This window comes from Protopterus annectens, chromosome 14.part0, assembly GCF_019279795.1.
Source record: "Protopterus annectens isolate FY-2018-M chromosome 14.part0, PAN1.0, whole genome shotgun sequence".
Taxonomy (NCBI): Eukaryota; Metazoa; Chordata; order Ceratodontiformes; family Protopteridae; genus Protopterus; species Protopterus annectens.
In genome coordinates, this window is record NC_056748.1 from 380,378,296 (window position 1) to 380,392,021 (window position 13,726).

A 13,726-nucleotide genomic window follows, 5' to 3' on the forward strand; every position below is an offset into this window, starting at 1 on the left:
GTTGTCTTACCTTGTGAGGTGACCTGTATGTAAGAACCATCCCAGTACTTCTCTACATCAGGAATATGAGACAAAGCTAGCAGGTTCCCTGTCCTTCCCTAAAACAGTTATTGTGAAACTTCATTACAAGTAATACAAGGAGTGTTGAATTGGATTGTGTTCTTTATCAGTAAACTCCTGCTCCAGTGCTAGGTTTTAGCTCTTCCTGACACTAAAACGTAATTAAAAGGATCCCAGTAGTCATTTGTAGATACAAAATATGAGAAAGCCTAGCTCTGGCTATACATTTGCTGTTAAATGCTCATTTCAATTGTACTAAGTGCATTCACCATGCCAGGCCTACAGTGATGTCACAGTATTTCATTGCTGTGTTTAGATTGGAAGTAGAAATGAATAAGTTTGTTAGTTCATCAGAGTAAAATTATAATATTTAGATTTTTTTTCTAATGGCTACTCTTCCGCTGAAGATTTTAGCACATGGATACTCCTTAAAAGGCAAAGAATCTTCATGTCTCTGTACTTTCTGCTTTGGTCATCATACAAGCCTTTTTACATTCTCAGATGACTGATAGATATGAGTTGATACGTGTTTATATAAATATACAAATGCAATCTGACACAGAGTATTGATTCTTCAGGTACGCCATCCTCCTGGCTCATAACATCTTATATAAGGGAATATTTCATAGAACCCCTTGCACTTAGATCTGTACCATCCTAGTGGCATCTGTCAAACAGAGCAAACAGAGCAACAAAACCATTTCCAGGAAATAACATCAGTAGTCATACTAATCTCTGCTTATATACTCTAGTATGCAAGTTGCAGAAGAAAGAAAAAAAGGATTTACAGCATTCCCACTTAGCTAGAATGCCATCCTATGGGGCATCTCACAGGCAGAATAACAAAACCATTTCAAGGAAAGAAAGTTTGCAGAGAAACAAGTCCTTGCATGTATTGTCAGTTTTGTGTTTTGTTCATTGTCACATCAGTGGTGTTAAATATTACAATAATTATTCTGAAGATTATGATAATTCTTACACAAAGCACATCAAGGGTAGAAGTTGACTATAGCCTGTTTGAGATCTAGATGTTAATAATGTAAAATGAAATCTTGTGTAAAACTTAATCCATTTGTAAAATACATTTAAGTGGCCATGCTTTGGTTTAAAATGAAAGTAGACTAGATCAGAATGAAGTGAAACCACCTGCACAGCTGGGATTTCTGTGGTAAAGTATGCCAGTTTTTGAAAGTGGAAATAAAATGATTGCTTATATTCAGGCAGATATTAATATACATACCAAGAAAGCTCCATTTAAAATGCTACCCATACTATGCAGAGGAACCTGGCATAACTATGAAGTGTTTTACAACTACTCAGTATATATTATAGGAAGAGGCTTTACAATATCTGTAAGCATATCAGAGGTAGACTAAACCACATGTCGGATGAATGTTTGTGATTTGATTCTACTGTACAAGACTGAATGCTAAGTGAATAAATGTCAATACAGTGAAACTATTTGACTTATACTAGTTAAAAATGAATGCTGCAATTACCCGAGTAGGGGATTTACTCTCACAGCCTTTTATCATTATAAGACAGATCCAAGACCATAACATCTCAGGACAGGTTTCTTAAACAAAAAGGAGTATTAATATTGTTTAGAATAGTAAACCACACTTTCAGTTAGATAAATTCAATCAAATGTAATTCTTTCAATTCACCTTTAGCCATTTGAACTGATGCATTATATTTCACCAATTAGCTTGCTTTTATACTGACTTATGACTTGTGGTTATGGTTTCAGAGGATCAGTCACAGTTGCCGTCATGAACACGTTCCAGAATTCAAATCTGAATCAAAGTTATGCCATCCCTAGAAAAAGTCTACTTCTTATGAATTATAATATGCAGACTAAAAGCAATTGTTTGCTCATATTATCAGAAAAATGTCTGAGAAGTGCTACTCACCTAACAATTGTACTCCACGAGTTAGACCATACACATCGATTAAAGCCCACAGTGGTTCTGAGGCCCGTAAGCCACTGAAGAACAGCATTGGACTAGAGTCGTTAACACGATAAAATACTCGTCCTTTTTTATCTGCCCAAAATGCAATGATGTTTCCTTCATTTGCAAATTCCTCTGGAAGGGCCTTAGCCCAGAAACCACTCTGAGAGACGAGATCTGGGCAAGCATATTTAGGTAGAGTGTCAGGATTAATCCTTGAAGGGTCCTTTGTGGTGAAACCGAGCCTTAATGCACCACTCCAACAACACTGCTTCTTTGTAATCTACAAGGGAAAACACAGCAGTGGAACATAGTATACGCTGTATGAAAACATAAAGACACACAAGTACACCCCCCCTGTACATATGTACTTACATATGGATCTACTCAGACAGGCTACATAATGTAGACAGTGCAAGTATGCATATGAGCCTCAATGCCATTTCAAAATTTGAACTGAAACATTCCACTGACAATATATACAGCATTTTTGTACCATATTGCATTGTGCACTATAAGAATATACCTCATTTCTCCCATAGTTCTTTTACTACGTATATATTCTTGGGGAATGGGGCAGTAGTTGCTATAGTGGTACAAAGACCAGCACCCTTATGGAAAGGAACTATGCTATAACTCTTCTTCATATTGTTAAGGCCAACAGTGATATACTATCCTACAGAATATATCCATGCACATTGAGATGTCTGTCCCTACTGCATTAAAGCTTCAGTGGTGATGGTAGAGATAAAGCTCCAATGCACTCGTATTAAGCAATAAAATATAGTCTGAATGAAACTGAAGACCATAAATATCATAAAACACTGTGTGCACAGCTGTTGATTAGTCCGAATAGCTACTCAATAGACTGAGAGGAAAATGTGGTTTGTCTTAATGTTTTGCTCTAACCACCTCTGTTTATGGCTTGAGATTCTCATTGTTTCTGTGTACGATTAAGGATTATACTACCATTGTACTAAATGCATTTATCCATAGAAAACATTAAACTGATACATCATGGAAAACATAACACTGGTATATCTGCTCATGGTGTACCTCCTAACTATGTGAAATAATTAAACTTATTCACCTCACTCCGTATCCCTGACTTTATACTAGCTGGATTTTACTACGTATATATTCTTGGGGAATGGGGCAGTAGTTGCTATAGTGGTACAAAGACCAGCACCCTTATGGAAAGGAACTATGCTATAACTCTTCTTCATATTGTTAAGGCCAACAGTGATATACTATCCTACAGAATATATCCATGCACATTGAGATGTCTGTCCCTACTGCATTAAAGCTTCAGTGGTGATGGTAGAGATAAAGCTCCAATGCACTCGTATTAAGCAATAAAATATAGTCTGAATGAAACTGAAGACCATAAATATCATAAAACACTGTGTGCACAGCTGTTGATTAGTCCGAATAGCTACTCAATAGACTGAGAGGAAAATGTGGTTTGTCTTAATGTTTTGCTCTAACCACCTCTGTTTATGGCTTGAGATTCTCATTGTTTCTGTGTACGATTAAGGATTATACTACCATTGTACTAAATGCAGTTATCCATAGAAAACATTAAACTGATACATCATGGAAAACATAACACTGGTATATCTGCTCATGGTGTACCTCCTAACTATGTGAAATAATTAAACTTATTCACCTCACTCCGTATCCCTGACTTTATACTAGCTGGATTTATAGATTGCCTTCAGAATCTTTCCATGCATGTGAGAATTGAAGCTGCATTAGCTGATCCATTCATTGTCATAACAGTGGATTCCATTACTCGTGAATAACTCTACTTCCTTTTCCAGGTTTGTGAATTGCATCTCATTTATCATGTCCTCCTGTAAAGTCTGTAAAATGTTGTCAATTGACTCGTGCAGATGGCAGTGTAACATCAGAGTGTCTCTTAACTTATGGTTCTCAAGTCACATCTGACACAGGGATAACATGATTCCTCTGAACACTGCTAACCAATACTCCATAATGCTTGAAGTGGGTATCGTACTAAAGAACACATTCTAACACTTCATATAGTAATATCACATATTTAAACACATAGGTATTTTTAACTATCTGTGCATTTGTTTATAATACATTCTGTGTTTGAATACCATATTGTGAAAATGTATAAATCAATGTATACCTACATTACATTCCTACTGAGGCACCCCATGATGTACTTTTGAACTTGAGGTGGCAGTTTACGGGTCATGTGCCAACAATGAGCCCATTAAAAAAGAAACCATAAAAAGCATGCAAAATTCATCCAACTTGATGACTGGCATCTGAGCGTGTACAGGAAATGACAAAATTCCTAACAAACTGAAAAACACAACAGCTTAAACACACCAACAAAACAAACAACATTTTTTGAGGGGGACTACTTTCTCTGCCTGCATATGTTATGGGAGCTTGGCCATCCCACACTTCCTAAATGAAGTTATTTGGAATCTGAAATATAACTCCACAGTTTAATAGCCCTAGGCAAAAGGATGAATATCCGGAAAGGCCAAAAGTAATACAACAGTATTATCTACCTTATTTTACAGCCTGGCCACAGTATTAGGGGCTATACGTTACATTGGGGTTCCTGTTTCAGTGTCCTTGGCCAAGATAATGCAGACTCTGACCAAACAACATGGTCCATGCAACTTTCAGGGTCTCAGTTCTCCAATGCTGACTTAGGAGTCTCTGTCCTTGGAGTATATTCTCAACTAGTTTTGAAAAACAGAATGCCTTATGTGATAATACCTGTTTTCTTTTTGTAGTCCCATCCTTAAGCCACTGAATTCCATTCACTGCCCACTACCTTGTTTGTACAATCTAGTGGCAAAGGTGTTGGATTCACATGTCTCTCTCATACTGCTGTGTTGGATAATTCTGCACACCCCCGTATGGTCATATGGCACTTTACATGCAAAGCCATCAATATGTGCATGCTTCTCATTGCACTTCTTATCTCAGATGTCTGTCTATGCCCTTTCATTCACATATACATGCTGCAATAAGCCAACAGATAGCAAAAAAAATTATGGATCATTAACAACTTGTGTCCTCTTCTCAGCTGGTCCTTTGGCACTAAGATTACTAACTAATCTCCAGTCACTGGAGTGGTAGGTGACAACTCTTCCTATAAAGTATGGGGCTGGTCAGTGAGATTGTTGTCTGCTGTATCGAACACCTAAGAAAACAGTGCAGTAGCTTGTATGACAAATTAATCTGATTAAAATGTGGAAAGCAAAGGTTCGTAGTTTCATCCATCTTAGTAGGTCTACTCATTCCTGCAGAACATCACTGCCACAGTACATAAGATCACACCTCTCAACTTTTTTGCTCAAAAATTCTGGACCAAGCCAAAAATAATGGGGGGGGGGGGCAAAGGCCCATAATTACAGACATTTTTTTAAATATTATTCTAATTTATTAAAATGTTAATACAATTACAGGTTTTGTATCAATGTGCATTTTCTGAAGAGTAAGAAATATAAAACTCTATTATCTTGCATTATTGGTTGCTTATAATCCTCAGCAATTTTCCAGAAACTCAAACATTTTACAAGAGACATGACAAAAATATAAGGCCAAACCAGGAACATTTGAGAGGCATGCATGAGAATCATCCATGTTGATAGAAGAATAGCCCATCAGATTTAACATAAATCCAGCTTCCTACTACTAGCTTGTCCTCGCTATGGAATACCTTGCCTTTACAATAAGAAAATTCAGTCTGCAGTACATCTTTTTCCAATTTGTTATTGTATAAAAATCGGTGAGATCTGCATATAAGGATATTGGAGGCACTACAAGAGACCTAGATCCCTACACTTCACAGTATTAATTATTATTATCTTCAGGCATACCTCTCAACCTTTTAGTCCAAGAAATTTGGACAAAGCCCAACCAAATAGGGGGAACAAAGACCCAAAAATAGGGGCATATCTTAAATAATGCTCTTATAAACTTTGGAAGTTGCTCGAGTAATAGGATTTGTTTTAATGTACATTTTCTGAAGGATTTAAATTCTGAAACTCAAATGCATGTCATTATTCAGTAACTTCAGCCCTTAGATCATCCAAGTTATTTGCCAGAAAACCACATATTTTATGAGGAGCAGACCAAAAATATTAGCCAAAAACTTGGACATTCTGCAAAAATATGTACAGTTGAGAGGTATGTTCCAGGCCCTAGCATTTTGTAAATAAATTTAAATCAGTGAAAAATATTTCAGTTATGTTGTCTGTAGCTTCAGTCAGCAGCCATGCATTAAAAACATTTTCACCATACTATTGTAGACCAATCAGATAAATTCCACTGAAAGAATAATTTAACACATGCTAGTACTGCAAAAGGGAATTTGCAGAATTTCATCTTAGCCTTTATTCATTTGCAATGTCAACCTTGCTTATAAAATAAAAAGTGTTTGATGGAGGGTGTTGGGCTGCTTTTTCTCTTACATAAAGCTCAAGTTTTGTTTTTATACAATGTACTTTTGGTCTATTACAATTTAGATATCACTTTTCACATAATTCATTTAGTCAGAATAAGATCTGAAGAAGCTAGCTTTGTCAAACATTTGCTACACCTGAAAAGATGCTTGGATTTATTTGTTTGCATTCACCCCAACCCAAAAACGGTATTAGGATTTCCAACCATTTATTATGTTGGGGACAAATAATTTACTTAGATCAATGCCTGAAAAAAAAACATTGATCTTATGTTGTGGGCAAATAATTTACTTAGATCAATACCTAAAAAAAAAGCATTGATCTAATCCACTACTTCAATTTTTGTTGAAGTATTTCCCAAGACTCTTTACTTCTTACACAGCAATGAGGTATTAATGTCTACTGGACAGAGAATGCCTTTATTATTTTCTGTCACCCCCAAAAAGAAAAAAATATATATATAGACAGCTAGATAGGTAGATATAGATATATATGAGTGTCTCATGAAATACTGAATGCTTACAACAGCAATCATAAAAAGAACAATTATTTTAGAGTAAATCTAAAATGATTGAAAATATGCAAAAGTAAAGTGAATTGTTTTTTCAGGCCCCCAGCGCCCCCTCACCCCCCTGCTAATTATATTCACTAACTCCAAGACTGCACAACAGTAGGGTAAGGGCAAATTTCTTTACCCTGTTGCAATGCAATCTCATACAAAAGGCTGCCAGCCAAAACTTCATTTGAAAGAAGGTTCACTCATATGAAGCATTCACTTTTTTTTTATAGCAGTAAACACGTTCGCTCATATGAGTTTTCACTTTTTTGAACAGTAACTAAATATATTTAGCAGACATTCATTATGTTGAATTAACTTAATACTGAATGTGAAGAGGTCAACTTCAAAAGGTGAAACTGCAAATGTGGGACCTATATGTTACTGGCTTTTTAGCAGTAGGAAAAGCTGGTAGCTTGCTGTACAAGACTGCACTACTGCAAAAACTATTTTATTTGCCCTCTCCAAACTTTAGTGCGATCTCAGAGTCGGTATATATAAGTAGCTAGTAGTACAGTGGGTGTTGCACCCCTGCATAGAATGTGTTTCCATTTATTTCTTATTTTTTTCGACTTTTTTGTGGCTCAGCCTTTTGAGGTTGATCTTTTGGAATCTTACATCTGTTCAACGTAATTAATGTATCCCACATAGGAATGCAGAAAAGATGAGACTAAAGAGGTAAACTTCAATAAATTTTCAATACAGTCATCTTTGCAGAAAGATATAATGCTCTGGCTAATGAAAGAAACAAATATAACACAGAGAAAGTAAATTAAATAAACAGTAAATAGCTTAATTATCTAATTGATCAGAAAACAGAAATTTCGTAAAGATACAAGATCTCAGAAACACAACATACATAAAATAATGACAAGAACTAATTAGAAACATTTAGAACTAATACATGCTATTCACATTTGGTTCATATATATACACACAGACACACACACACACACACACACACGCACGCACGTACGCACACACACACACACACACACACACACACACACGCAGATCCAGAAACAAGCATTTTACCACAGAGTTGCTGAAAGGTGGGGATATGGCTTGAAGATAATTACCAATTAAAAGTAAGAAATTTATTACTCAGAGCCTTAACTAATTAAGAAATGCACTTATGTAAATGACATGCCACTGGGAAGAGAGCTATTTTTGTGACTGCTTTTAGAGAATTCTCAAATGCCAGTAGTGAGCATGTAGCATGTAGCATGCACGTGAGTGTGAGTATTACAAAGAGCAACTTACAGATATTATGAAAATAGCTATGAGCTACAATATGTGTCTTCAAGTAACTTTCTTACGAAGTTTATTCATTCAATGTGGAGGAGATACTTGAAGAGGAAAACCAGAAAGGTGGGTGAGCAAGCAGAGGACCATACACAAGGATGCAATGAAGCAAACCGTGGAAGTGAGGAGGAGGAAGGGTATTTTTTTTTGTCAAGAAGGGTAAATGGGGAAGAATTTCAGAGAAGTCAGGGAATGGAAGGAGGGTAGAGATATGGAAACTGGGGAATATATGTAAAAATAAAACACAGGCAAAAAACAATAGGAGAGGAGCTGACACAAAGAAGTGGGTGGAGAATGGACATCTGGACATACTGACAGAGGTAGGAGAAGTGGTGATGAGGGAAGAGTAGAATGGATGACATGGTGGAGACGTAACTCCTGCCTGCACTGCTGTGCCTAGACTCAGGAAGAGGTCAGTCACCACTGTGACTGCTCTACCCACTGGGCTCTGCTGGGAAGGAGATTAACAATGGCAGAACAATGACATTGGCCATAACAAGCCTTAGACGGCATGTGGATATGTTCGTAGTTACTAGGCATGGACTCCAGGAGACTATTAATGAGCCTTGCCTAAACTTCCAATTGCCCCACAGCACTGTCTGGTTAACTGATTTGGTGAAGTCATCCATTAGCTGAATAAATGATGGCTGAGTGACTCAAATAGTCTACCAAGTGGTTTGTTAACAGCCTCAGACTCACATAACTCTACTTGGGAGCCCAGTCCTCAACCACAACGCCACACCATCCCATGTTGTATGTAACAGGGACAAAGACATGCCATGTGCACTTGGTTTAGTATATGTGCAGCCCAATTGGTATATTATGTCAGTGGGGTACTAAATGCAGACAAGCAACTGTTAGCAACACAGTCAGCTATCAGCATTAGCTTGGTAATGTAAGTTGTTATGCACCAGAGTATAGAAGAGTGATAAAACATGAATGGCAGTGTGGTATGTCTGCGGGAAATTGCACCTCCATGGACATATGGTGGGATGATGCACACAAATTTAAGATGTGCAAACCCTTCCTGCTGTACTTCCTCCTGGTCTGTAGCAGTTTTTACAATACATTACTATGCCAAGATCTCCGAGTGCCAGGCACCATGTGACAGTGGGCATGGTGTACCGTCAGACCAAGCTAGGTATGCACATATGGAATGTGAGGGTTACCTGAACATGTAGTGTGCACATGTGAGTAATCACATGCATATTTATAGAGGATGTATCAGGCAGTATATAATAATTTTATTTACGTTTGTTATAAATACCTCTACATAATTTAGCAGTGAGTGATACTATGCGGTGGTGATACGCATAACTAATAATAACATGACAGGGTTAATACTCACCCCTATGTCTGAAGAGATGTTGCTGTCTCCTCCAGTACAGGAGCTTAATCTCTGCTATCTGATCCTGAGCTAAGAAAGAAGAACAAGAAAGACATGTATTATAAATTAACTATACCTGGGCCCATGCGACTGAAATAAGAAGGCAGTAATCTGTCCTCCATCTTTTTGACCTCTTCTTCCGATTAATGTAGAACGTCACAATGGTGCCCTCTGAGGTCACTATATTAATGCCTGTACTGCTCATCAAAGTGGCTGATGCCAGTGGCAGCAGTCATCATCCTAGCAAGTTTGCATCAGTCATTTACTTTATACTTTGGACCCTCATAGCAGACCCCAGCAGGCACTCCTTGTGGTCTCTGTACAAAAAGTACAGAAATATTTTAAAACCTTTGGAGCACCACCTGGGAGTCCTGCCTCCCTCAATACCTTCAGAAGATACAGCTATTTAGAATTTCACAATCCAGAGAAAAATGGTAGCTCCATTGCATCCACAACTGCTGCTACTGTTGATATGTAATACACACCTTCCAGCACATCATTAGTGACACAAGTAATGATGACACATAAGAACTGCATGTCAGGATAGTAGATGGGTGGGAACTATAGCATGTTAGGACTATACCAGCAAGCAGCACAGTACCTACATATGCTTCTATTTCTGAGCATTAACACCACTACAGACAATAATATGACAATAGTTCTCCCCATGACTGAGCCTGGGTCAATGACCCCCAATGTATGTGCATTGTTCTCTCAGGTACTCATGTGAGTGCATGGTGTTGACCAAGTCTTGTAGCATAGTTTAATTGCAAGATGAGATAAAATTGTCATTCAGGAATATTCAATCAAATAGGCTCATTAGTATTGTGACTTTGCTAAGATCTGTAAAACTGCATGATAAAACAGCAATGGCAATTATTGTCCATAGAGTGATCACCGGACTGTTGATCTACTGAAGTAAGCAGAACCTCTGAGAGACAGACAACCAGTCAAGAGAGTTCTGTGACTGAGGACATTTTTGTTTGTACTTTGTGTTGAAATATGCTCTAACTGACTGCTATTTGCTGAACTATGTAATACTCTGCTGGGGTAGAGAGCTGAGTTAATGGATGTCACTGACAACAGGTGGATACTGGTTGGTTTAATGTGCACAGAGTTAGGGGTGTATGCCATGGTAGGACACTTACAGGTGATGTAACATAGTAGTTTAATTGCTAAAGAGTATGGTATGATGTGTATGTTACTATGTAGGACACACATTTCTAGACTGAGCTGAGGACAGTGTGTGTTCCACTCACAGTTGATATGCAAGAGTCACAAGTAGTGTTATGTTTCATTCTGTATAACTGACATATATTGCTCTGTATGCTGTGGTGCCCTATAAAGCAGGGTTATACCTGTGATGCAGGCAGTAAAATGTTAGACCTTCCAGTAATTCATGTTTGCCTGCTGAGGGGTAGTGACGCAGTACTTATTATTTTTCCAGGGAGAGGGATTTTTGGCCAAAGGATTGCCACCTGTGCCTTCAGGAGGTGGGTCTATATCACTTCAGTGAAAAATCAGTTCAGCAAATGGCATTTGTGGTTCACTCCTATTGAACATGCCATTCATCAAACTGATCATACTGAGATCGTGGTACAGTGAGGATTGGGAAATTTGCCCTTTACTCACTGTAGTGCGATCTCGGAATTGGTATACATAATTAGCAGGGGGGTATGTGGGTGCAGCCCCCCACATTAGCAGAATTTGATGAATGGCATTTCCAATGAAATGCTGTTCGCAGAACTGTCACTTTGCTGAAGTGATATAGACCCCAGGAGGCATGTATATAGTAGACCACATACTCAGAATCATACCACAGAGCCCTCACATGACTGTTCTATCCCCGTATCCTTAGCAATCTCCTCTTGTTATAGATTGCGGGTGTGGGGAAGAGAGTGTGTGTCTGTATGCATTTACAGGGTGAGGCCATCCCTATACTTCCACTGAGAATGTCAGGTTACCCATCTGATACTCCAGTGGATTTTACAACAAATACAAATGTCTTGCTGCTTCAGAGATTACTTTAAGGGAAATTTTTACCAAGTCCTCTGTATTATGTGCAGGAATTTTCTTCCTATATCTTTATCACAATGCTGTATGTCTGGAGTGGGACTGTTGTGGTGGATGGGACCTTAAAATATACCCAAATAGGGGGACATATGTGCATTGTGCTAGGGTAGGGGATTGCAGGCAATCCTGAAAGAAGTTTTGGCACAGGCTTCTACTTACCTTTTATTCTGCAGATACATTACTCTCAGTGGTCATATACCAGTACAGTACACAGTGGGACAGGACATTTAGTATTTGGTATTCAGTGAATATATCATCATCACAAAGGTTGTCAAACTGTGGAAGGCAAATCCACTGCTGGGCTTGTAGCTCTTCCAAAGTTCAGGGCTATACAATTATGCATTTTACCGCACTTGCATCCGTCTGCAGTTTAGTTAGAAGCTGCATATTTGCTACTGTGGCCCATAGACACACAGGAGACATGTGCTGTCCCAGATAAATCTTTGCTTCTGCACAAGTGTCCTGTTTAGAGTAATATGTTCCATGCAATGTGTCAAAGCAGCACACATAAACATACTATGACTACTGCCACCACAAGGATGGCATTCAAACTCATGGCTCCTGCTGTATCGCAGGTGACATGTAAAAAGGGGTCATGTCAACACTGGGCATTTTTTGTGCTGCAGAGGTGGGGATATTGTGGGCATGGTAGGCCACCGAATGACTTCTATGTTTATTTGATATTAGAGGTTCTCATGCCTGAAGGTGAATGGCACCTTAGGGAAAAATAGACTGACATTGTGCTGCCGGCCCTCTATCAGCATGGTTGATGAAGTTTCTGGAATGAGACATCTGACCAGGCCTTCCATGTGCCTGTTTAGTGAGACCTTTTATGAGAAAACCCTGCTGTCACTGGTCAAAATAGGACATACAAACAAATCCACAGTCACCCAAATGATTGTGTATGCAAGCACAAAGACAAACTTCCTGGCACAGGAGTGGAAGGCCACAGATGGGGGTCCACTGACAGAGTTATTGTTGACAGAAAGAAGGACTTCCTGGCATCTCTGTCTGTGAGTCCTGACAGCTCCAATATTCATGGTGGAGTTCTGGATTTGGGTGCTAGATTGTATACACCACTTTGTATATTAACTTGTGATGCCCCAAGTGGATGAGTTATAGCATGTGGCATTATCCAGAGTATCCTTCCATCTGAAGCACATACAATTAACAAGTATGGCTTCTTTGTTATTACAAAAACATCAGGATTATAAGTACAACATTAGTCTACCCAATGTATATTAGCTTTAGAAATTCCTCAGCTCTCTGTTATGCAATATGACTTTCACTGGGCTGCAGATGTTAATGAGAGGTTCATTCATAGACTTGGTTTTGCTTATGTATTTTCACAGGTGTTGTATTGTTAGGTTACTCCACTATAGATATATACAACCTGATGTCAGGGAACTGCCTGGGGCCAATGGCAATGTTAGCCAAATCCTGGCAGAGTGGGGAGGGGGGTATCATGTCAGTGATAGGCACTGGTAATGTGATGGCCATATCCCATCCCCCTGCCATTGACACTGCACCTGTGCCTGCACAACCAAACCCTCAGACCCAGGACAGCATAGTAAGACATAATGTGACCAAGACATCAATTCCAGGAGCACCCACATCTTTAGTAGTAGAGTCACCCTTGGATGCTGCCAGCTCCACTGAGTTGTAAGAGGTCAGTGTATATGTGGCTGGCCACACTATGATCACTGCACAGTTATGAGTGTCTCTAGGGCTGCTACTCAGTGTTTGCACCTGACCATTATACAAGGACAGTCCAAGACCAATAACTTGTGAGAAGTCCTGGGACATATGTGCAGCCTTATGCAAAGCCACCATACTGTATTTGTACACTGCAGATGTCACAATTCTCATGGCCAGTCTATCTCCACCTCAGTTGGCGAAGGCCATCACAGGAGGTGGAGGAGAGATTGGTCTT

The 13,726-nt window shown here is 38.8% G+C and overlaps 1 protein-coding gene across 1 annotated transcript in view; it reads right to left on the bottom strand.

Annotated features, from left to right (window-relative positions):
* Positions 1-13,726, bottom strand: part of NEURL1 (neuralized E3 ubiquitin protein ligase 1) — a 926,303-nt gene that overhangs the window by 516,572 nt on the left and 396,005 nt on the right. The window contains exon 3 of the mRNA XM_044056108.1: positions 1,974-2,295. Coding sequence (XP_043912043.1) covers positions 1,974-2,295 — 322 coding nt within the window. The remainder of the gene's footprint in view (positions 1-1,973; positions 2,296-13,726) is intronic.